Below are 25685 nucleotides of genomic sequence, written 5' to 3'. Positions count from 1 at the left end.
ACTCATTAGTGCCCATAAAGGTCAGGTTGGTCTGTAGTATTCTGTAAATGTATATAAAAAGTTTCTCAAAGCTAACAGTACTTTTTATAAAAGCATCATCTCAGAACTGCTGCATTTAATACAGCCAGGTACGCCAAGTACAGACTCTCCTCTTTACAGAAATATGTGAAAGTAAATGCCACTTAACTCTCTAGCACTGAAGTGTCCCCACTCCTGTCCCAAACTATGCCTGTGAGTGCAATTTTCCATTTCATTCGCATTCATGGCATCAAAGGTACTGCAACCTAGACTTGTGATGTGACTGAACCACACACATGTGGAGTTTCAATGAAATGAGAACTAGGTCAATGAAGAAATATTATGAGATATGAAAGGTTTGGGTCTTTAAGGCAATATAAAGTATATTTCACTATTTGAAATTGTTTTGTTTTTAATAATTAAGTGTATATATAAAAATGCCTAAGAGGGGAGTGAGAAAAAAATACTTTAATTGTAAAATTTACTTAAAGCTTCAACAGTTATCATCTCCTACAGGAGTTAGCAAAAATATAAAAGACAAAAAAACCCAGACCTGGAGGGGGGAGGAAAGGCACAAACAAGGAGGCATGGGATTAAAGCAGCCCAGGAATGCAAACGTCTGTAACAAACTGACTTTTGTTGTTTTGTTTAAAAAAAAAAACAAAAAAAAAAAACAAACAAAAAAAACCCAAAAAAAACCCAAAAAACAAAAAAAAAAAAACCCCAAAAAAACCCCAAAAAAACCAAAAGCAAAAACAAAAAAACCCCACCAAAACCCAATCATCACCATCAATCAAACAAACAAAAAAAACCAAACCCCAAGTGGCCCTTTGTTTTTCTTTAAAAAAAAAGAAGGAAGGGTCGAGGAGAAACCACTAAGGGGAGGAAGAGAAGGATGCAACTATAAAACCCCATTGCCTGAAATGATGGCACTCTAGAAAACAAGGTGAAGGTTACTTCTCGGAGATGACAAGCTCAGTGTCTACACAAAGTACATGTACACTTTATACAAATGAAAATCTTCATTTGTCACCATAAACCTTTCTTTCAGAGGAACAGCTTTTGCAGATCAAAAGTTCTATGAGATCTTCCAAATGCCAAGAAAAGAAAATCTGAGCAATATAACTAGTAATGTCTCTTTATATGGATGTTAAGATGACAATTCAGATTATTTTCCAAACTAATCCTGAGAAAAATTTATGTTTACAATTTAAACAGTAATGTTATGTAAAAAGTATTAACAAATCCACTATTACAAATGTCAGTTTTCCTATATGGTCATCTATATATACACAATAAAATGGTAAGTATATGCAAAAATAATTAAAAAATCATGCACAAATTACTTTCACCTTTAAAGGCTGGGTTTCCCTCAAAATACAATTTTTTGCCTTTTTTTTCCTATTTTTTGTGTTTTATTTGTTTGTTACCACCCCCTAGACACACTGAGTACTATCTCTACAGGTCAGCATGAGCTGATGGGAAATACATTTATTTTACATTCAAGCTTTTATATCCTAAATGACCCTGTTGTAGCATATGACTTATCAAATGAGCAGCCTTTTTCCTCATTTAAAAAAATTAATTTTTTTCCTTTTTTTTTCCATTTTTTCTTTTTTTTTCTTTTTTTTTTTTTTTTTGCAGTGATCAATCTTCATGTTCCGTTCCGTGGCGAGCTGGGAAAAAAAAATGCAGTTGCTAATCTATGTCTGAACAGTCTGAAGCTCCAGAAGAGATCCAAGGAGTCACTATCAAACTATCCTGTAGCATGAGATCATTGCACACAGAAGAACAGTCATAAAGTAGGCAACTATCTACAAAGGTCTGACAGGGCTGCATCCCTCTTGTGTTTCCTCTTTTTGCCGTGGAAAAACTGGTGGTGTGATTTGCTGCCTTGGTGCTGTTTGTTTGTGACTGAGGTACCATGGCTTGAGTTTGTTGGACCTTGGAAGCCTTTGTTAGAGGAGCGAAATAACCGTGCAGATCCGTGCTGTGGAGGAAAGAGAACGTGGGTCAGTAAGCCCTGCAGTGGATACAGCCTGGCAGTCACACAGCCCTGCTCCTGCACAACCAGCATGCTGACTCCTGAGAACACACCTGGAAAACCTGCCATGGCAGAAGGAACCTGAGACAGCAGCACTGCAGGGCCAATCTCCCACCTGGGTGGTTGCAAACAAATGTTCATCTCTAGCCCCAAACAAGAGGAGCAAAGAACTTGGAATTTTGGAAAGTATAACAGTATTTTACAGAAATGTCCATAATCTAAGACAACACAGGAAGATTGCTCAAACCTGTGCATGCCCATGATCTAACAATCCCCATCTTTTCAGAGATGAGATCATGGGCATGCACATTCCAGCCTGGAATTAGTTCTGCCCAATAATACAAACACACACCCATAGCACAGCCAAGGCCAGGTGTGTGAATTGTCTTGTTACAGGACAGATCATCAGCAAGTAAGAGGCATGTCTTTGGAATTATTTTCAAGGAAAGTATTCCAGAAGGCTCTGGACTATGTTTCAAACATAAAAGATCCAATTTCTAAAAAAGTGTAAGAATTTAAACTGCATATATCCAGGGTATACTGTATACAGAGGCGTAGAATATTTCCAGAATACTGAAGCATTCCTCAGTTTGGGAAATCTCTTAAATGCATAAGTTCTGACAGTTGTCATCATAAGGATGTTTGGCCACAGGAGAAAATGAGGGTGAATGTCACGTATCACAAAGAATCTTCACCTCCCTTAGTGGAAGACAGATCAATAAGTATCAACAGCTAAAAGAGCAGTCAGTCAGGGTTTTAAACACACATTTTTGCTAACTGCTTTCACTGAGTGTAGGCACACCTCATCTCTCAAATTTTGCAATCAAAACTGGACTGATGTGCTTCTTGCAAAGGAGGAAATGGGTGCAACACAGCTGAATACCTCTGGCAAATTTGGTGTACAAGTCAGACCAACTTCATCTGTTTTAAGGTTGGGAAAGCCACGGTTGCAAATTCATCTGTGCAAGCTTAACAGAGAACCAGGTGGCTTCACATACAATCAGTGCTTGGAAGCTTTTTAATGGGGCAAAGGGAGGTGAAAAATGCAGTGCTCCCTTTCCAGAACAAATTACCCTTCCATGGAGGATATGTGTAATATTCAAATAATCTACAAAGCTGTTGTTTTCAAACATTTCACAAACCTGAGATTTGTTCGTGTTGCTGGATGTATTGGCTGTTTGGCTATTTTGTGTTTTCCCACTTGACTGGGAGGATTCCAGTGACACTTCTTGTGACCCCACTCTGTTTGTGGTAGACTGACGACAACTCAACTGTTTAGAGGTTTTGCAAGGTGTTCCATCAGAATCCTTCAGGAAAATGTAAAGGATTAGTGAGCTTTTCTTAAGAGTGAGTATTTCTAAAAGTGAATTTTCTTTTAAAAATAAAGTTAACAGTGGACAAAACTGAAAACTTGTTTATTTTACTAGATATTAAAATTCTTTCAATCCAGAATTCTTATCAAGTAAAACAGATTTAAAGATGTATTGACGTGTGATTCTGGTTTTGAGATTTGCCTTTTATTTTTTAAGTAAAATTCCCAAACAGATCTTTTTCAAAGCTTTTAGCCTGTTTGTTTTTTAAAGCATGTGGCTTAGGATTACCAGTCTGTTTTACTTTTGAAATACAGTTTTCCCAGAGAAAAGAGGGCTGTGAAACTTTGTGTCTATATATTCACTTTCTACATGTATTGTGTCAAAAACACACTGCAACTTTTATGTGTAGAAATTGCATAAGAATTAACATCTTATGCAAGTTAGGATTCTGGATGAATTAATTGACTAGGATTGTGAGCTCCCAAAATGTATTTTGTGACAATATAAATCAGAGGGGGAAAAAACCCAAAGAAATTTTGAAAAGCAGAGTCAGAAAACTTCCAGTACTTACTACATCACTAGAGCTGGACAATGTAGATGATGATGATGATAAAGGACCTGATGAAGAATTTGAAGAATGTTTACTAAGTGTTTCTGAAGTTTTATTTCTAGGTTTTCCCAGTGCTTCATTCTCTTCAGCAAGATTATTGTTGCATTTGTCCAGCTGTTGAGTATCTACTATTAAGGTTACTCCATTACCTAGTAAAAACAAAACAGAAACATCACCACACATTTATATGCAAAAATATGTTGCCTTGGGTTTTTTTAATATAGCCCCTAAGATACAAAATACATGTTACATCCACAGTAACACATGGACATTAATGCACTGAGCATTGCTCATGGTTTGAGATGGAAATTAGGGACAGAAGATGTGAAAGAAGGCAGCAACAAAGTTCAGATGTGCTGCTGTAGATTGTTTCATGAAACACTTCAACAGCACTCAAATACACAGATTTAAATTCTGTTCCAATATGCCCCATACTCAGCAACTCCAATTTTTCTTCTGCTGGAGCTTCTATGATCAGAAGAAATCCAAATAAGCCCCATTATTCTGTAGGATTTCCTACACTGAAAATTCAAGATAGAGAACTCTCATATATCACTAAGCTCTGCCTTAAAAAAAAAGGAACTTAGATCTGAACTAAATCAACAAGACAACCACTGTTACTGTCACCATTACTTCCTTAATATAGGGTTATTTTTCTTTTTTTGATTGCTGTTTTATCTGAAATAAGACACTTAGGAGGTAGAGATTTACATGATGTCTGTCCACAAAGGCAGCTAAAAGGGAGGTGATGGGAGCTCAGGGCCTGCAGCTCCACAGCTCCAATGGCAAAGAGCACATGCTGCTGACAAATCACTCATACAAGTTCTAAAAACAAGTTAAAAAAATCCCAGCCTAGCCAAAAGAACGGGTCCTTGAAACATCTTCTCTGATTAATCGCTAACAAGAGAACACTTCTGACAGGAAACATTCTAAAATTAACTGGAGAGTACGAAAATTAATTCTAGTTTGAACACTTCCAGACAGCAGACACACCTGCACCAAGAGAGGGTGGCAACTGGCTGCTGAAGTCAGAAGATGGGCAATGGATTAAAGGTGATTCCAAAGGGCATTGTCACCAAGTTCTCTGGTTAGATTTTGTGTGTTTCCATTTGTTAAAAACAAGATCATGATTGATACTTCAGGACTTTTCTATTTAAAAGACTTATTCCTCTTACACAGTGAATCTTGGCTTAAGTATTGCTTCCTTACACATATGGTATGTTAGACTTTAAAATTACTATTAAAAATGCAGAATTTAAGGATTCAGATTTAAACTACCATGCCCAGCAATTCTTGTTACAACTTTGTCCACATTTAAAGGACAAAGGAAGCATGACACTGACAATGTGGTAATTTAAATTGGAAGTTTTTCCAAAGTCTCTTTTTGGAAGCCAGCACTCTTTACAGACCTCTCTACCAACCAAATCTATTGTAGTAAAATAAAGATAGGGACATTTTACTCTTGTACAAATCTGACTTTTCTGGATGAAAAGATGAAATTAATACTGAAAAAAAAAAGAAGAAACTGCTATTAAGATTGACACACAGACTTATGTGAGGCAAAAGCAACAACAAAATCTATACAAGCAAAATGTGCAGGAAGTTTCCCCCTCATCCCTGCTGAGTCAGAACTCACCATTACATGAAGATTCTGTTCTGCTTTGCATCCCCCACTGCTTGGATATCCAGTCTCTGTATGTGGCCACTTCTTGTGTTACTCTAATTATTCTCCCTAATATACTGCAAACCAGGGAAAAAAAGAAACAAAACCATCACCACAATTAATTTTTAGACACAGAAAAATATAAGCAATGGATGTCTGAGATTAGACTTGGAGACTTTACCTTTCTGTTTCGTTGTTAGGATAATATTTAGCTATTGGGGAAACAGCATGGCTCAGAACAACATAGGCATAATCAAAAGCCTGCTTCACTTGCATGGCACCATAGGAACTCCTCCCAACATCATTACCTTAAAATAAGAATATAAATAAATTAGTAAGATTGAAACTGTGGTTATCACCTTTCATGCAGGAGACAGTAATCTGTTTTAAAAATTGCCCTTAAGTACCAACTAACTGTAGCCACCTCTTGTAGAAGAGGATTAGCATAAAACATAAATATTTTATATATATATATATATATATATATAAATAATATTTCTTTAGCATAAACAGCTTAAAAGATCTACAGGGATTTAGATGTGAAGAAGTCCAGACCAGCAATTCTCTGGGTACAAGTACAATATATGAAGAGAATAAAACCCCTGCAGTGCATCTATTAAACATTTAACAGTACTGCTCTTCCATTTTGGTTTCTGAGGATACCTGGCTGTAATGGATCCTCAATGTACAGCATTGATGGTCTGTAGCCATCCAACATGCTCTTCTGCACTTCATCCTTGGCAACATAAGAGCCACCATCCTTTATTCGGATTCCAGTCTTCAGATAGTTGAAGTGACGTCCATATAATTCAAAAAACTCTATTAAAAGAACACCATAGTTGGCATTGGGCATACAGGCATCTTCCCTGGGATGCAGCTATTAAGAAGAGAGAAAAAAAAATTCATTCTTTTATGACTTCAAGTTCTTCTCTTTTTCACAGAAAACATCTCTAAATACAGTAATAAAAAAGAAGAAAATAGATATGTCTAAATAAAGTATTTTCCCTTGATGAAGCAGTTTTGCATCTTTAAAATAAGATGCTATGAGAACTTTTATAAAATAATTACCTCTTCAAAAAAAGGCTGTCAAACACTAATCTTTGTGCATTTGAACTGTTAGTCCAATAAGTGAACTTCCAGCACTAATGGTGGGTTTCTTGTGAAAAAGCAGATATTGCACCTCACAAACCTGGGTCTGCAATGCAAATACAGACTCCTCACGTGCACAGCTATGCACAGGATTCCCTCTACTTTAAGTAACCAGCCTGAGAGGCAGCCTAAATGAACAAAACCAGCTCAGAGTTGTAACAGATATGAAATTTAACTTTTTTTAAAATTATTTTTTAAATGAGCAAATGGAAGTGCTGTTACTCAACACAAGAAAATGGATTAGGAGAGATTTTTGTTTTAAACTATATGCATGTTGCCCTTATTTCCTTTGTGCTCAGCAGGAAACTGCAAAGGCTCTCAGCAAACACCAAGGTCCAGTTCCAGGCTCAGGTTTTAGAGCAATTACAGTCTGGAAAAGTATGGACATACACTTGCAAACAAATTATACGTAACATTTAGTTCAGGAAAATAACAGGGCCGATACAGCCAGGAATCAGCTACTTCATATTTGTCCAGTATTTCCCTCTCCCAGGCACAACAATATAGATTCAGCTCATGCACTTTGTTCTATTATATTTAAGAGAAAGTTGTCAAAGATGTTTGCTATCAGCTTAGTAACCCAGAGAACCAAGATTACACTGCATTTGTGAAAGCACATACAGGGTGTGTGACCTGGAGACCAAGTGTTATAAAGGACAGCTGCAGCTAACACCAACCTTATGGAACTTGTTCCAAGCAAGTTATACAACATTCAAGTTGTTTTACCATGAATGACACGTCATATCATGTGTATCAAAATCATATGTATCAGTGCCTGGCATTGGTACACCAAGAGATGCTCTGAACACCCAGAGTACCAAAAGTGTCAGCATCAGAGAAGGAACAGAAGACAGATGGGACATAACTAATTTTAAATGAAAAGGCGGTGCAACCCCAAAAAATGATAGCTTAAATTATTAAATTGGAGGGTTGATCAAATTCTTTCTTAAGGTGATGTCCTTAGGCACAATGGCATTGATAGATCCCATTGAACTTACCTGAAGGAAACTGACAGCCATTAAAAAGAGACTATAAGAACCAATTCCACCTGTAAATACTTCATTAAGGTCCCTCTGCAACAGGAACTGTTTCAATACTAAAACTAGAAATGGTAACACAGGATATTTCTGAAAGAGAAAAACAAAGCTGTTACCATACTGTGATGCATGCATACAATGGAGAGCATACTGAAACCATCTGTTTTATTATATCTTGTCTTTAAGCTAACTATAAATCTAACCTACCATTTTTAGTAACAGTGGAGAAGAGCCAATGCCCTGCCTGTGATTAACAAGGTATTTTACCTGTTTGATTCTGGTGGCAGATATTAACAACAGAAAAAAGTTATTACATCATAAAATCGGAAGTATTTGGGTTGAATGTATATACATATACAGATATATATACATACTTTTCTCATAGAAGTGAAAGATATAGCAAAGGAATAACTGTGGAGATACTGACACCTGTAACAAAACCTTCTTGCTACAATTGAGAGGTAGCTCAAAGTGCACTGAGATTTCTGTCCTGCAAATACTTTGGATGCCCAGAGTTAAAGAAAGCCCTTCAAAATTACTACACCCAGGTAACATTTTCAATCAACAAAATACCTTTGGGCAACTAGTCCTTTAAAGGGTTTATCTGCATGGATTCCCCTAAGAGGTGTGGTGAGCACAGACCTTTGGGACAGCAGTGGAGGCTGGGCTACACCTGCACTCTGTACACCCCTCACAGGGGAGGGGCAAAAGAGGCTTAATAAGATCACTGCTTTTATCAACACAGAGCCAGAAAGTGCCTTAGTGTCACTGATGAAATGGGGATCACTATGTCTGTGACTGCAAAAAGATTAAAAGGAAAGAATTTTGCCAAGAACTTCTCTGCACGAGCCTTATGGTGAGTATTGGGAGCCCTGTCTAACTGAAGATCCCTATCTATCTATCTGACGATTCTGAACTATTAAGAACTTCCAGTCACAAGCTGAAGTGTTGAATATCAGTATATACCAAAATTTAAAGATGGGATTTTTCTTGGAAAACTGCACACCCTTAACAAAGGCTCCAACTGCCTCGGATTTCCTAAATAACCTGCATGAAGAGAAAGAGGCATTTCCAAGCCTAATGCCAAACACGACATCTCAGAAAGGTACTGAAGTTATATGGGACAAAATAAGACCCAAGAGAATGCCCTGCAAGTGTTACATAGAGAGTGCCTCAAGAACACCAATAAAATCACTTGGCAAGAACACACCAAGTTTTCTCCAGGTCAAACAAAGGACTCTCCTCAGCTGCCCGTACTCAAGGCCAGCTGTGGTGTGGCACAGCTGCACAGCCTTGGCTCAGCCTGCAGGGAGAACAGCCAGTGGGAAAGCACCATGTGGGAAACCTCGCTGGGAGTGCCTCCACTCTGCTCCAGAGCTGCTTCCCTGCACTGTCAGCCTGATCCACCTGCACTGCTGCTGATCCTGACGCTGATCCCGACCCTACCCACAGCCTGCACATCCTCCCTGGCCACTTCTCTGCCAGGCCCCGGCCACTCTGGGAGCTGACCCCAGCTACTGGCACCAGACCTGCTCTGCTCTTTGGGCTGGGGGACCACAGGGCTGCAGCAGCCTTGTCCCTGCTGCCATGGACAGCTCCTGCCCCATCCCCAGGGGCACAGACCCCTCTCACGCCCTGACCCAAGGCCAGAGTGTCACAAGTAACCCAGGCTACTTGATTTTCTATGCTTTCACACACAAAAACAGCTTCAGGCTTTCATGAGGAGACTATCTCCCATCTTGAAATTCAGAAATGCAGAGCTCAATGAACTGCAGTTAAAAGAGCAGAACACTTAAAACAGACAATAGTGCATTTTTCTTAATCATTGTACCATTAAAAACTACTCCACGTTTTATTCTTGTATTTTAGTATCTTCATGCTTTTCAAGGCAATATATCTACAACTTAAGACCATCCCTCAGTATTATCAGATAACAAAAAACAACAGAGTAAAAGTGTATCTCTAGTAAGGATGAAGTCAAAGTAAAACAGAAAAGGAAATTAAGTTATCAAATACTCAATGTGTAGTTCCATGAGAGTGTTGCCTAACCTGGATAAAATCTTTGATGAGCTGGGCTGCTTTAACCCCATTCTGTACATTAAAGCTTATATCAACTTTTACTTCAGTGAAGGAATCTGTCAGTTTAATAATAGGTACCTGCAAAAGAAAGATATAATAAGTCAATACAGATTTCCAAGACACACTTGCTTTCATTTATGACTTATATGCACCAGCAAACCTGAAGTTTTTTATGAATTTATAGAGAGAAGGTAGGCAGTGAAATCAGGACTCCTATTTATGAACTCACTGCCTTGCCAATCTGGTTACATAAACTTGGCTTTTCTAACTCATAAACACTATTTTCAATTTACTGTAACTTAATGCTTCACCTTCCAGGTGATTTATTCTGGACTGGTTTGGGTGACTTGCTGTTGCAGCAGCTCAGCTCTGGTGGAGACCACAGACACCAGAGGGAGACAAACACTGGAGAAACACAGAGAAATGGTCCTGGAGACATCAGAAATGACACAACTCATGTCACTGGGGTCATCACTTCCTCACCAAAATGAACTTTGATTAACAAGTACAAGATATGGAGAGTACTCTGATGTGTCTCAACCTGAGTGACCATCAATTTATATGAAATATCAGACAATTTCCACAATAGAAAAATGCTTTTGTTATTGCAGTATCAATTATTTTGTCAGTAATAAAAATCATACTAAATAAAAAAGTTCTTTATGTTCTATTTCAAATGTATTATACAAAATAAGTTTCTGCTTATAAAAATTCATTCTTTTAACCAACATCTTTCTTTGATTAGAAATTTAGCTTAAAACAAGGGAATACCCTCTTCCCCCAAACTTACAGTTGCTTTATCTAAAACCTTTACTGAGTTTTCATCTGCTACATTGTGCTTTCTAAGAGCTTCTTCCAGGGTCCAAAGAGGTAATGTCTCCCATTTTCCAAACACAACTAAATCAATATCACTGAAATGGAAAAAAAAATTATTCAAATGAAAAGACAATACACTTAAAATACAAACAACTGACATCTATATATAACTTCAATAAAGCTGAAAGAACATAGCTGAATCAAATAATTCATTCTGATTTTTCCAAGGAAATAGTTGGAGATGAACTCTTACACTTGGGGAAATACAGACCATTTCAGGTTACCCAGAGGAGGGGAGATAAACATAAATCAATTAGGCTGCAAAGCCTAAAATTAGTCTCCTCAGGCCACACTGTGAGCAGAGAGGGATCAGCTTCTCTGGAGTGATTCAGAGCAAGAAATGAACTTGTTGTGAATCACCACCTTTGGGCTGTATTCATCAGGAATGTTGATTTAACAGCCTGACACCAAAAGGAAAAGTCCTGTTTCCCATCCTCTACCCCATCATGCATGACCCTGTCTCCTCCTTTGCTCCAGGTCTGGTGTTTGCCTAATCCACAGCAAATCAGTTCAATCTAATAATGGGTCTGGCACAAACCTTCTTCACTCCCCCTGTAAAGGACCCACAGAACATTCTGGGGTAATTTCCTGCCTCTTTGCATCTCTAAGTTGGTTTTCTGGATGATCAGTGCACCAGAGGGCACAGGGTAAGCTGCTGGCCTGTAGTACCAAGAACAGGGAGCAAGGCAAGGGAGAAGAAAACATGCCAACTTGGACTTCAGGAAGCAGCAAGGTATTAAATAAGATCAAGCCACTAATTAATGTCATTCATTAACTCAGCTCTTAGAAGAGGTGTCTCCATCTTATTACACTTCTCTCTATGCACACACAGAATCATTTCGTTACACAGGAAGCTGACACCCTAATCCAATCCCTGAACTCAAACTCAAAAGGTGGCTGGTGTCACATCTGAGCCACTGAGGGCTACTGTGAGATCCTGAGCTTCTCCCTCTTTGCTCCCCAAGTCCTTTGATCCCCCTGCTTGGCCAGGAACACAAAGGAGGTGAATGTGTAACCCGATAGTTAGGCTAGCAGGGTGCTTCAGTGATATGGGAAACTGTGTAACAGAAAACACAAAAAAGTTTAGAGAGACTTCCCCCTGCAACAGGTTCTACAGATCTGCTAACTGACAAACATCACTGCTTTAAATTCCAAAGAAACTGCATCTGCATTAGATGAGCTGTCTCCTGAAGCAGCAGTTCAGCCACAGACTGCTGGGCTGACAAGGACAGGCAGCACCAGCCACTTTCAGAAATGTGTTCAAAACTGGCTTGGAGAGCAGGAAATGCTGCTGGACATGTCTCTTCTAAACTGAATTAGTGTTAAACCCACTGCTGATAGCTAAAAACAGGAGACATTTTCCTGATGCACACCAAGAGAGAAAAAGCAGCTCTGTTGCCACCTTGAGCACAGACACTGCCTGCAAAGGGACACAAATCCAGCAGCAAAGTGCCCAAACCTCCAGCAGCAGCTTCAGCCAATGGATACAGAGCAAATCCCAACAGAGAGACACAGCATTAAAAACACACTTCAGACCTTTCTGAACACCAGAGCCTGAAATCTAAACAAACTGAGAGGTAGGGAAAACCTAGGGCAGAAGGAAGCTTTGATAGAAGGCCACAGTGAATTAATGACCAATACACAAATGATGGCTATTTTGAAAGTTTGGCAAGCACTGCCACAGGAAGGTTTTTTGTGGGTTTATGTACTGCATTTGAAGTATCTGCATTTGTTCTCCCCCAAAACCTCACCTGAAACAAATACTCAAGAAAGGCAGTATATGACAACAGAAAAGCCTTTTTTTTATATATTTCAAAACAATCAAGCAAATATAGTAAATTATCCATCAAGTGGCCAGGAATATCTCTCTAGCATTACCAGCATCAAATCATATTTAATTAAGCTTATTTAAAATAAATTTTAATAAGGCCAGGAATGAGACCAAATGTGAAAACGAGTACTTGTACACCTCACTTCTGGCTTTACAAACAAAAAGTGAGAAATCAGACTTCTTTACAACTCCTGAAACTAAAGCAGGAACTAAAGCATCTGTCAGGTTCTTTCTTTTACAAACAGAGATGGAACAATGATGAGGATATCCCTCACCTGCAGTCAGTACTAGATTCCTCCTGTTCCCAAAGTACGAACTCAGTTCAAAAGTTATCCTCAGATTTATGCTATTTAAATGTGTTTATCCCCTACAGCCATTTAAGCATTTCACTCCATTTCCATTTAGTTGTCATAAATACTCACAATTTCTACACAGAAGATACCAGTGTCATTGCTTAAAGACTCTTTATGAAAGCTAGCAATAAATTTGAAAAAGGTAGATGTTGACTTTGTACAGATTTCACAAAAGAAGACTGAAGGAAAAAACTCAATTCTGTTGTAACATTTTCTCTTCAGCACTAATATTAACAACATTATGTTAAAGGTTTCAATTTAGTCATCTGTGGAGATAAAATTTAGCTTTTCTTTTAGGGCCAACATCTTTTTGTATTAATGAAGCCAAATTCCAGCGTAAGCCTTTTCTGACCACATGGTAATTCAGCACCTTCTACTGATACATGCAAGATCTATAGAGACACGTGTTACAGTCAATAGTCTTATTTATTGCATTTCTGTACACTTTGCAGAGAACTAATAGCTTAACACTTGCTTAGCATAACAAGTATTGACATAAGTAACACAGATCCTGGGAGAGCAGATAAATAACCCCAGGGTTACAGGTCCAACAAGTTACTTTTCTTTTGTGTGGAATTTCCGCTGAAAAATTACTAACCTTGTAGGTAAATATAAACCAGTTTTAAAACTTCCAAATATCTGCACCTGAAACACAAGAAAAGGATATATAAGAAAACATATAGGATGAATTAAGAAATTTTTCAGGCTTCAGAAGATGAAGTTTATAAAGCTGATTGGAAAGGCTGGCTATTGCTACCCTCCATTGGTAGATTTTGGTATTGCTAACAGGCACTGAACATATCTGTTAAAGCATACACATTTAAATGTACTGCCAACAGCTGATCCTCATTGTTTTTACTCATAAAACATTAATAACTTTGGCTTTTCTAATAAACAACTGCTTTGCATTGTAAAAATTGTTCCCATGACCAAATTTGTCAAAAACCCAGAACCCGAGATTTTGAAATGCTGAACGATGACAGAATATTTAAGAAAAACAGTATCAGTTTAATTTTTGTTTACACATCCCAAAGTATACCTCTCAGTATTGAAGCATTTCGAAGTTTAACATATTTCCATTGCTTTGCATATTTTAAAAAAAATCAATTCCATCATGCCCCATTTTTTTTTTTTTGCATTACAAAACAAGCAGCACAACCCTGTCTATTTCTGCTTAAACAACAAATGGAAGTTTCAGAGAGCTTTACATCCCACAGAATTACTTTATTATGCTGGATTTTTACTAGCACTGGAGGTGTAAACCATCAGGTTTCCCCTGTAAGCTGTCCAAAACCACGCTCTCATTACTTAGCCAAGCCTTGCAGGGAGGTCAGACTCAAGTGCTGAGTCTCAAAGGGAGGTTGGGGAGACTTCAAAGTAAAAAATATCTACACATTTGGGCTAATTTTCAGCCATTCTTCTGATTTGTTTTCTGGAGCCACCTTATACAGACTTGAGTATTCTGCTTTAATGAGTCTCATACACCAGCTTGATTGCCACCTATTTGTATGTCAAGTGACCCACTTTTTATGTTTTTCCCCTTCAGGATAAGAAAAAGGGGGAGACAAGAAAAGATGATGTTTTGCAAGTGCCTTAACACTTTAGTAGACTAAGAAACAGTTTGAGTGCTTCTTCCTGATTATGTTTTATCACTTCACTCCTCTTAGCCCCTCACCCCAAGCCCAATAAAAAGTACATACAAAATTGAATATTGAAAGTTCATAGCTTCTCAAACTGGCAAAGACTGTGAGAGGTGCCAGAGCACAAACATCAATATTGTACAAAAGCATAAAGGCATCACAAATTGAATAATGTAATAATAATAATAATAATCACTATGTTTATCCAGGGTAGTAATAAAAGTATCCTCTATGAAACTGGGTTCAGTCAAACCAGGATTCATTCAGGCACCAAAAACACCAGAAAAGTGCTTTTGCACAATAAAACAGCCACTGATGGGTTCGGAAAAAACTAAATGTGCTTTCACAATATCAAACAAAATAGTGTGTTCAGCTGAACAGCAAAGAGAGCCTTTACTGAATAAACAACCCTGAAAGAATTCATAAACTCACTGATACAACATATATGACCTTTACCAAAAGGAATGAGACAACATCTGCTCTTCTACAATAATCTGGAGTATGAGAAACACTGAACTATTAAAAAAGAAACCCACACCCACACTTCAACTACTCTCTCACAAAAACTGGAAAGACAAAAGAGGAAGAGTGGAGAAATCAGAACACAGATTTGAAAGGATTTTGATTTATTATCAATTTGGAATTTAAGTTGTTGAAGCTCTATAGCCATGCATGTATTGAAAGCATCCCAAACCAGAACACTATTATGACTTGAGATGTGAGCATTAGTTTTTGTGGTGTGCCAATGCTGCTGATCATGTTTTTATTGCTTGTGGAGAGAGATCTGTATTTGCACTCATATGATAACTTCAGTCTTCACAGTAGTGTAATGATTCCTACTCCTCTAGGTTATTGTTACTGTTTATCCCACACTTCTGTGAACTTGTTCATATTAAATTTCACAGTTCCTGAAGGAGCTTTAATTACAGAATGTGTCCAAATACATGCTCACTAAGCACAAAAGAACTTGGAAACCCACAAAAGCATGGTAAATTTCTGGTACCAAAATCCCTCTGTCAAAACAACAAAAAAAAAATCCACAGCAAATTTAATTTCCCTTTCTTCTACATCTTTCAGTAGAATTTTCTGAAGTTTGTTGAACTAAATAGAGTTCATCTTTCTACCTTCATTCCCAATCATAGTATTTTCATAATTTAAGTGTGTGAAATATGTAACATTCCCTCTTTTCAGATCTATGTGGTCACATGGACATGAAGCTGAGGATATCATTACAAATGTATCCTAAATTCAACTGCGTAAGTACTTATTTGTTTGGTAGCCAAATTTTCCTACTGAACTTGTCAAAAATATTTGTCTTAAAAAGTTTTCATTTAAATGTTTTGGGTTGTTTGGTTTCAGCATAATTAAAGTGTTTCTTATGGTCAGAGCCCTGCTGATGCCAAGAACAGTTCTCACTTACTAGGAATGTTTCCTTCTAAGCACATTCCCTTGAGTAAGAGAGCAAATGACACAATTGCTAACTTCTATAAATAAAGTAACAGTTTAGGATACCTTTTTTTACCCCCCCCTCCATCTGCTTTTTCAGACTTTTCCTAAGTGGAACAGAGGAGGCGGGGTGGCGGGGGGGGAAGGATGCGCTCAGGCACATTCCACATGTACATTCTCTGCACATTTAAATTCAGGAAGCCATATTTTTCTTTTCTTAGTATCTGATTTTTATGCATTTATATATTTTTTTATGTCTTACCTATGTGTTTAGTGAGAAACTACAAGCTAAATGTGTATGTTTAACTTCCAAGTTTATTTAAGCTGGTTTGGCTGTATCAACGACTCAAAATGAACAGCTTAAACATTAACTCATCACTTTACACTACAGCTAGAGCTGAGGACATTGGACCAGTAACACTCCACCTTCCCAGAGCATGTACCCAAAACTTGAATCTTAGAAGTAGACAAACCAACACAGATTGTCAAAAGGTTAGTGATTAACTCAAAGGACTGAAAAATTACAAGAGACTGTCCAAGTCGAACACAGTTGAGTTCAGCAGTTCAGTTCCCAAGCTGATCTGGCAAAATAAGTTTTAGAAAAATAACACCACAGTAATGCTGTTGTCACCATTCAGTCCCCTTTTAGCCTCCAGAAAACGGAAGGACATACAAAAGGAGAATTCTTCCTCAACGTAACAACTGCAGACAAAATGCAGTTGGGCTTTGAAGAACAGTTACTGACTTGAGAAAAAGGAACTGGCACGCTCTCGCCCTCTAACATTTTCAAGCACAGTGGAGAAAGACAGTCCTGGCAGATTTAACTGGCACTAATTGAAAAGCGAACTTTGGTTTTCAACTACACAGTGTGCGCTTCCTCTCAGTCACGTTACGGCTAAGCCCAGTGGTCAGCTGTCGCTTGTGGTAGGATTTGTAATTTGCTTCCCCCTCCTTAAATGCCTGGCGGCTACAAAAAACTTTCAGCAGCTTAAAGAAAGACTGTTTTTTTCAAGGATGCAAAGTTACACACACACACACACACACACATGTATGTTATATACATACGCAAAAAGTTACTTTTAATACAGAAGACTTTTACAGATCAAGCCTGTCTCACACAGTATCTCTGGAAGCAGTATGTTCTTGTGCCCCATTCAAAGTGCTAGTGGTAAAAAGGAGAGATCCTCTGGTAATAAATCCATTCACCCCATTAGATTAGTTAAGTTTGAGGCGCACAAACCTGCCTAGGAAATTGCAACATCTCTAGGCTGAAGCCTCAGTGGTTTTGGTGAAATCCTCTCCTCCAAGGCACTCACAGGGTGCGGCACCCACACCGTTCCCTGCACTACTGCCTGTCAGACCACTACTCCTGCTCTTGATTAGGGTCCACCCGACTGTCTCACTGGGTTAGAGGAGAGCTGTGCAACACCTGTGGCACATGCTGCTCTCTTACACAGTTCCCATGGAAAGGTTACTGCGTTTGCTCAAAGAGAAAATTGGCAGATCCGTGGAGTAATGACTCAAACACCTCCCTCCAGCTGTGCAAAGGCAGTAATCACCGAGGGGAGAGTGCTCCTTCCATATGATGCTCTCTGATACACTGTCCACAACAAAAACCACTTGGAAAATGTGACTATATTTTACACACAAACCCACACACCACATACATAGAGCTTATACAGAATTAATATTCTGTCATATTCTGCCGATTTCTCAAAAGGCATTCCAAAAAACAGGTTAAGAAGATTTGAAATGAACAGTGGATTTAAGTCATTCATGTCAAAACAGTGTCTTTTACTGTGGCAGGATCAAAGAGCATTCCTTATACTAGAGATTCTGCTGTCTGAATCTGGTTTACTATTCTGGCTAACAAGCCCTTATTTTCAGCTACTGTTATCTACAAATAGATGACTACAGCTAGAAATTTACATTCTGGAAATGAACACAATATTAGCAGAAGAATATAATTAAACTAGATTCAATTATGCCGGAAACCCAACTGTGTCCCCATAAAACCATACTGATTTATAAATGCAACTTCTCTGTCTTCTTTTTAATTTAACCCTTATCAAAAAAACCCACAGCTCTGCATAGGAGAAACTCTAGTTTTGAATGAGTATATACTAGCAAAAACCCATCTTCAGTGGAAAGAGGCATTACACAGCTCAGCACACAGATCTACGGATTTGTTTCTTCCTAAACATAGACTCCTGAGTTTTTTAAATTTGTAAAATATATATCAATTTAGTATAACTGCCCATTAAAAATACCATGGTCTATGTAATGCGATATTGCTGGTACACCACCTTAACAGATTTATTCAAGATCACAAGTCTTTGAACTAAAAGCCCTACTACTAAAGACACGAATTTCAGAAGATTTTTTTAAACACAATACATGCATACATGCACGTCTGATATGTTTCCATTCATCTTATCAAATAAATATTCACAAGACTGAACATTGCCACACCTTATGCCTTTTCTTTGACTACAGCAGGACTAACTTGTCTTTGATCCTATGTGTGATAGAAAATGTTAACCTGTATTATTTGAGTAAGAAAGATGACCTCTCTCATTTCACCAGAAGCCTTCTTAATGTTTAACATGGAAAAATAAACAGCATTTGCAATATTCAGTATTCCATAAAGTAAACATGCACAAAATGTTGCTTTTATAAATATAAAACAGTGTCCTACTCACATCTGCATTAGGCCAGAGCTCTTTGATAACATTTTCTATTCTGGACACCACTTCCATCCGCATTGTCTGTTCTTCAGGTCTGGGAGACATGTACTTATAAAAGTCAATGATTTCTTCATGAAGACTAAGAAAGAAATAAAAAGAGAAAGAACAAAGAATCAGAAAAAAAACCCAGATGCAAATGAAATATAAACTATTCTAACTAGAAATATTTTAAACTCCTAGTTCTCAATTTCATGAAGGGGCAATTTTAGAGCAGCATGCAATTAAAAAAATCCACATTCACAACACTTTGTAGCATTTAGTTCCAATTAACTTCTTATGCCAACAGGTCAATATTGCACTTGATCTGCTAAAAGCATGGAAGCAAATCTAAATCCAAGTGCCTTCAATTCACATTGAAAGTCACACTCTATTTTAATGCCAGCATAACACAGAAATGGTTCAGTCTTCAACCATGAGCGCAGCTGTAGCTCTGAGTACACACTTCACAAAAACACTTCCTAGTCAGCCCCTTGGCACCAGGCAGGGAGTTTCAGGCAGCAGTCTGCATTCAGCACCATGCTTGCAAAAGTTGACAGTAATTGTGCCACTACTAGAGCTAGAAAAACTACTTCTTTTACTGCTTCCAGGAGTCTCATAAACTAAAAATGTACTCTCCCCCCATAACCCCAGAAAATACGTAGCATGCATGCAGCAGCAATTGCTCAGAGAATAAGTGACTGACAGACAGTTAACCCATATATAATTTACCATATTACATGTGTTTTTCATTGTCAGTGAGTTATGTTTAGCTTGCCTGTAATGACACCTGAAATAAAAATGTCTTCATACAGTGCTACAAATTTCTGTGCTTCTGTAGTACCAGAAACACATCATCAACTTGACTAATAATGTAATTCCAGCCACAGAGTAACTAAATTAATTTCATTTGTTTCCTGCAATGACCATTACAGTAATAGCTAGTTATCTTTTAAGAATGTATTGTTTCTAGTTACCAAGTACAACTGCATCTTTCATTAAAGCTCTGAGGGACCGCCAGAAGAGAGCAATTTATTAAGACCAAGCCCTTAGCTGAGATGGGGAATCTAATACTTCCCTACTGCACACACACTTAAATAAATCAAATGTTAATAACTGGAAGCTGTATACAGGTGTCAACAAAACTGATTAAAACATCCAACAGTTGTGTTTAACAGAGTCAGAGCAGGCAAAGAACTCACACCACCTGTGTTAGGTTCTTCCAATATTGCAGTGTTATGAACAACACAAGCTTCTCTCCCTCCACCCCCAAGTCAGGGGAACAGTCACAATAGCCTGGCAGCCTGGGAGAGCCATTGCCATTACTCTCTATACAGATAAGGTTAAGAGAAAAACTCCTCTGACAGAGGACATCTCCTACCTCCTCCTACAGCTGCTTTCTTGCTTTTCCTTGGAAGCTTACATCCTGGAGTTAATGTGCACATTCTAAACCACCACTTACACCTTACACCAGACTGACTACTCTGCCTTCAGCTCCTCAGCCAGTTCTACTCTTCACTGCTATTCCATGTGTTGGCATTTAAACTTTCTCACCGTTATCTTCCCAGTGCAAGTACTGGATCCAGGTGAGAAGTAGGTGATAAAGGACAAGTTGAGCACTTCAATAACCAAGTTCATTCTGTTCTCACTGCAGGTCACGTGTACTGAATTGCTAATTTGTTTCCACATGCTTGACCATTAATCTAGCTTTCAAAACCAGAAGTAACAAGGAAAATGGGCAAACCCCCAGTAATTAAATTCCTGAAAATAGAAATTATGTTTCAACTGTAATTGGAAAACCAGCTTACAGGAAGACCTGGGAATCAGGTCTGTTTTTATGGGCCACACAGCGGGGAACCGATCAAGAAACACAGCCCCATTTCTGCCTCTGCTCCTCTGGACCAGCTGGAGCAGACTGGTGACATCCACAAGACACCTGAAACTGCTCTGGGGCAGTGTTTGCAGCAAGGACTCAATGCCCACATGCACGGTGAGCCACGAGGAGCAACACCACGCTGCCTGAGGGCACTGAATGGCATGAGACAAGCTGGGATGATACCAAGGGAGTATCCCTGGGGAGAAATTCATGCATGGCACAGCACAAATCCATACTGCCCATCATTAGTGGGCCCAGCTGCTCCTGGGCTCGTGCTTTATGGGAGTTAATTGTTGCCCTGTCCCATCAGGGAACTTTGAAAGAACAAAGCAATCAGAAAAGAGGTCCCCAAAGTGCACGGAGAGCCAAGCCATACACACACTACAGTTCTCAGGGCACTGCTCTTTATTAACTCCACTGACACTCTGAATCCAGATAATTATATCAATTGCTGCATTCTTTAGAAGCACATAAGATAATGATGTGTTGTCAGAACCAGATGTATTTCTTTTTCTAAACATAAATAACAGATGTCTGCATTTCTTCGAATGAGATCCTTCTTATTCTGAGGTAGTCATGAAAAGCTTTGTGGCAAAACAAAAAATTAAGCTACCTGCAAACACACAAACCTACATTACACAAGCACAGAATGTTAGTAAACACTGCACATGTAGAAAAGAATGAAATCTGAACTTCTTCAATGACAGAAGAAAGGCTTGAAGACTACTAGAGAGTTCTCATCAGCACTCCAGTTGGAAATAGTACAGACATATCTGTGTTTCATCTGCTGCAAGACTCCTGCTGCCAGGACCTCCTGTGCTGCACAGAGCCATGGTGTGCAGAAGGCAGGCAGAAGCTACAGGGGCTCAAGACTACACCTGGATCCATATTTCCCTGCCCAATAACAGGCTGCTGCCAAGAAATAAGGGAATGATTAATTAAAGCCAAGACAAACAGAAGTAGGCACACGTGGATTTCAGAGCAGTACAACATGACTTAGAGGCGTGACTCCAATTAATGTGGAGTTAACTCATGCTGTATTGAAAATTAAAACTCAAGGTTATTCACTGTCTTAATCAACATCTATTACAGTTGCTGTTTTTCAAAACAATTTGTTAGGATTAATGGAATCTGTTTACAAAAGTCTCTAGTGAAATTTTCTATATTTAGCCAAAATGAAGATCAAAGAGACTGAGATGTTCTTTTTGGCATCATAACAGTATTTTATTATTTAATACCATTACATTCATCAGTAATTTCAGATAAAAGTCCTTAAAAGGAGACTTGTTTATAGAAGGAAATTAAACTGTAATAAATCTGATGTCACTATTGAAAGATACTTCATTTGGCTTTATAGTCATACTGAAGCACACACAAAACATACTTAGGATGCATGGAGAGAATTCTCTGTCATGCACAAGAGCATTAGTTTGCCATTTTTGTTACAGCAAATAGGAGTAAACAAGTGGATCTTTGTCCTGTACTTCAGAAAATCTTAACACATGGGGAAAAGTAAAATAAAAACCTCTCTTACACTTTCTCTAAACATGTTTTAAAACAAAGTTTTACCTGCATCACACCTGTTTTCAAGTCTGGTAAGCTGATTCCATCAGAATTTTACAGCGAGAACAGAATTACAAGGAAGCCACTTAATTTAATTTCATGTCCCACTGAGAGGGACAGTGATGTATCATTTAAAAATAAACTATGGCTGCAAAATCACAAGAATGACTTCCCATGGTAACATCACTGAATAGCCCCACCAGGAACACAAGACTGTGAGACTCAAGTCTCTTAGGTGAAAAGCTGCAGCTTTTGTGAGGAGCAAGTACCATGGAACATAGTGCATTACATTACTTTCTTAGTTTGATCACAACTTACTTTATTTTGTAACACAACTTGTGGGCTCTAAATGTAAAAATCAGGAATCTCAAACTCCTTTACATAAGACATTGTTCTGGAGTATGAACCTTGCTGCACGTTGGGCATGTATGAACAACATGTCATTTCTGTTTGATATGCAGAGCACCCAGATAACGTGGCCTAGCACATACACTTGATGTGTGCACTTCAGCTACCCGACACCTAAACCAGCACAACTCTCCTGCTGCAAGTCCAGAACTGGAACCAACAGTGACACTGGGAGGGACATCACACTATGAAACACAACTGGAGATACTGCAAGTGTCACTTCTCTGCACTCAGATCCGGATGCAGAATAAATGAGCAGCCCACTATCCTCACAGATTTTGGCAGCTTGGAGGAAGCCAGCCTGACTGAACCAGTGCCCAGGGCTTGACAGCCACACCAGCGGCTGAGTGAGACCATTCCCTCAGCCCCCACTGCCCCAAGCAGCTGAGCAGCCGAGCCCAGCCCTCCTCAAGCAGAGCCCAGCCCTACTAAAGCAGATCCCAACCCTGCTAAAGCAGATCCCAGCCCTACTAAAGCAGAGTCCAGCCCTACTAAAGCAGATCCCAGCCCTACTAAAGCAGAGTCCAGCCCTACTAAAGCAGATCCCAACCCTGCTAAAGCAGAGTCCAGTTCTGCTAAAGCAGAGCAGCCAGCAAGGTGAAGATCATTCTGACCCGTTTTGCTTAAGCACAGGATAGCAGTTAAGTGTTGCTTTGTGTGTCAACACGCTGTATTATACCAACCAGAATAATTGGTTTTATTTTAAAAAATTCCTGGTTTTGACATTCTGGAATTGTGCTATACTTCCACTCTCCTCTGGCTCTTCTTTATTCTTCATTTCACAGGAGAAATTATGCAAGCATGCATGTTCTAATTTCTCTCATCAGGGCGTTACCCATGGCTTCTGCTCCAACTGTTCAAAATTCTGCTCATCCATCCCAAAGAGCTTCTCTGCCTTGGGCTTATATATTCCTTTGCACACAAAAGGCTATTTGCAACATCACTGAAGATAATTTAAAACAGTGGATATCAACTACACTCAAAAAATCATCTAGTGCTCATGTACTATAGTTTGGTTTTGGCAGGATTTCTGAAGGAAGTTTCATTTGCAGAATGATGAAAATCTAAATTATTTAGAAACTCCGTGGATGGTGGGCTGAAGCAAGCAATGAACACACAGGTGACTTTCAACTTCCCAAACCCTATGCTTTAAACTTAAAGGGATATTTGCAACATAGTCCTGCAGCACTAAATGAGCCTTTTGTATCTGAGTTTTCTTTGGATAAGTAATTCCTAAAAGACAGTGTTTAATTGCCCCTATCATTTAAAGCCTTAAAAATTGAAGGAAACAAGGAGAAACACTGTAGAATTTCAGGGTTATAACTGTCTTTGGAGAAGAATGTGAAGGAGGAACCTGAGGTATTTTAGCCACTGAAAGCACCAATACTTAAGAATCCAAACTGCATCCATCCCTTCACTCCCAAAAGGAAAGCTACCATTGCACAGGAGAGAGAATAACTTCGGTTTGAAGCCTCCAAAGGAATTTTACTAAGAAAAAGATGGTACTGGTAAATTCTGCCAAAACTTTGTAAGTTTCATGAACTAAACAAAGCTTTACCCCCACTAATCGTGACCTACTTGCTTCTGAAATAGTTTTGAAAAACAACTGTACTAAGGCAAAGACACAGAAAGCCCAATCCTCACTCTCCCCCTCACAATTTTATTAGGGAATTCAACACCTTCCTAAATTAACCTTCAATTTTAACACTGCTCTTCCACAAGCTTAATAAAATATTTTCTAGATTACTATTACCATCTACATGCGCTGAATAATGAAGTAGGAACAACAGCAGACACCATAAAGATCACAAATTATTTCCCCACCTACAAACTCAGGCAAAACCAAACATTCGAGTCCTGAAGGGAACTGTAAATATGAAGCATCTGCTGAGGTCCTTTCCCTACCACCTGGGCCTCCATAGCAGACAAATCCTTTTAATATTTGCTGGCTTAAGCTACTGAAAAAAAACCTACTTAACTGCATTTGCAGGTGATTTAATAGGCACTTAAGTTTCATGGTGACTGACACATCAGTCCTCATAAGAAAATAAAATTATGCATAATAAAGGAAACAATTTTCAAAAGCCTCAGAGACTTTGACTATCAATTTTTACATCCTTAGTTACTGAACCATATCAATATATTATAGGTCACACAGTAACCATATTTTGAGACACATATGCCCTACAGCAGCTTTAAAATCAAACATCCCAAAATATGTCCATAATAGCAACTTGACAAAACCAGGAAATCTTAAGGAGCTGGGGTTTTGATATCACACATTTTTTCTCCAGTTCTCCCATTTGAATTACAGCTTCACAGACCATCTTTTCACAGTTTACCTAAAAACAGACATGCAGAAAAAACAGGTATTCCACTGCCATAAGATTGCTAAACATCACTAAAAATCAGGATATCCACTGTATAAACAGTTTCTAAGGTGCAAATGGAGAATTTCCTTTTACTGACAGGTAGGCAAATGAGGTTTATATCCGTCCCTGTCCATTTTAGCCCAGGTGTTTGTTACCAGTGCCTGGCTTCCCAGACACAGGGGCTGTTATAACAGGATTACACAAACCAACCTAATCCACTCAGGGCAAGGTTAGCCAAGCTCAATCCCACCACCTTTATCAGTTCAGATAAAGCAGCCACTTCTTCTCAGAGCTGTGGGGAGCCCAAGGAGGAGCCTGAGCCCCCCAGGATGGCAAAGGGTGGAAAGATGCAAGCAGAACTTCAAAGGGCACAGCCACACCCAAAAAAACACCTCTGGCAACCACCTCTGGTAGCTTTCAGGGTTTACCCAAAACCAGCTTGCCCTTTCTAACTAACATTTGTTATCCGCTGCGAAATTCACAGAATTGCCTTTTAGGACTAAGGGAGAGTAAAATTTCTACAAATATGCAAATTATTTAGGAACCCTGATCTTATTTCCAGGACTGAAGTCTTTTGGGATTAATCTGATCATGCTGATACTGAGTTTTGAAAACATGGAGATAGTGTGCTCACTTCCACCAATTATGGTGGACTGATTATGCATGTTTCTTCAAATGCTGTGG

General features: G+C 38.7%; 1 protein-coding gene across 1 annotated transcript; it reads right to left on the bottom strand.

Annotated features, from left to right (window-relative positions):
* Positions 1 to 1612: 1612 nt before the first annotated feature.
* TENT4B (terminal nucleotidyltransferase 4B) lies at positions 1613 to 18880 on the bottom strand. Its single transcript, XM_031061480.1, has 11 exons — positions 18762 to 18880; positions 13572 to 13618; positions 10704 to 10824; positions 9884 to 9991; positions 7796 to 7924; positions 6312 to 6525; positions 5830 to 5956; positions 5622 to 5725; positions 3947 to 4134; positions 3205 to 3369; positions 1613 to 2008 (listed from the first exon to the last, which is right to left on the bottom strand). The coding sequence occupies exons 1-11, from the start codon at positions 18849 to 18851 to the stop codon at positions 1829 to 1831; spliced, it is 1473 nt and encodes a 490-aa protein (XP_030917340.1). The 5' UTR covers positions 18852 to 18880; the 3' UTR covers positions 1613 to 1828.
* Positions 18881 to 25685: the final 6805 nt, after the last annotated feature.

The sequence above is a fragment of the Geospiza fortis genome, unplaced genomic scaffold (genome assembly GCF_000277835.1).
Source record: "Geospiza fortis unplaced genomic scaffold, GeoFor_1.0 scaffold405, whole genome shotgun sequence".
NCBI lineage: Eukaryota > Metazoa > Chordata > Aves > Passeriformes > Thraupidae > Geospiza > Geospiza fortis.
This window is presented reverse-complemented; position numbering and strand designations above follow the sequence as displayed.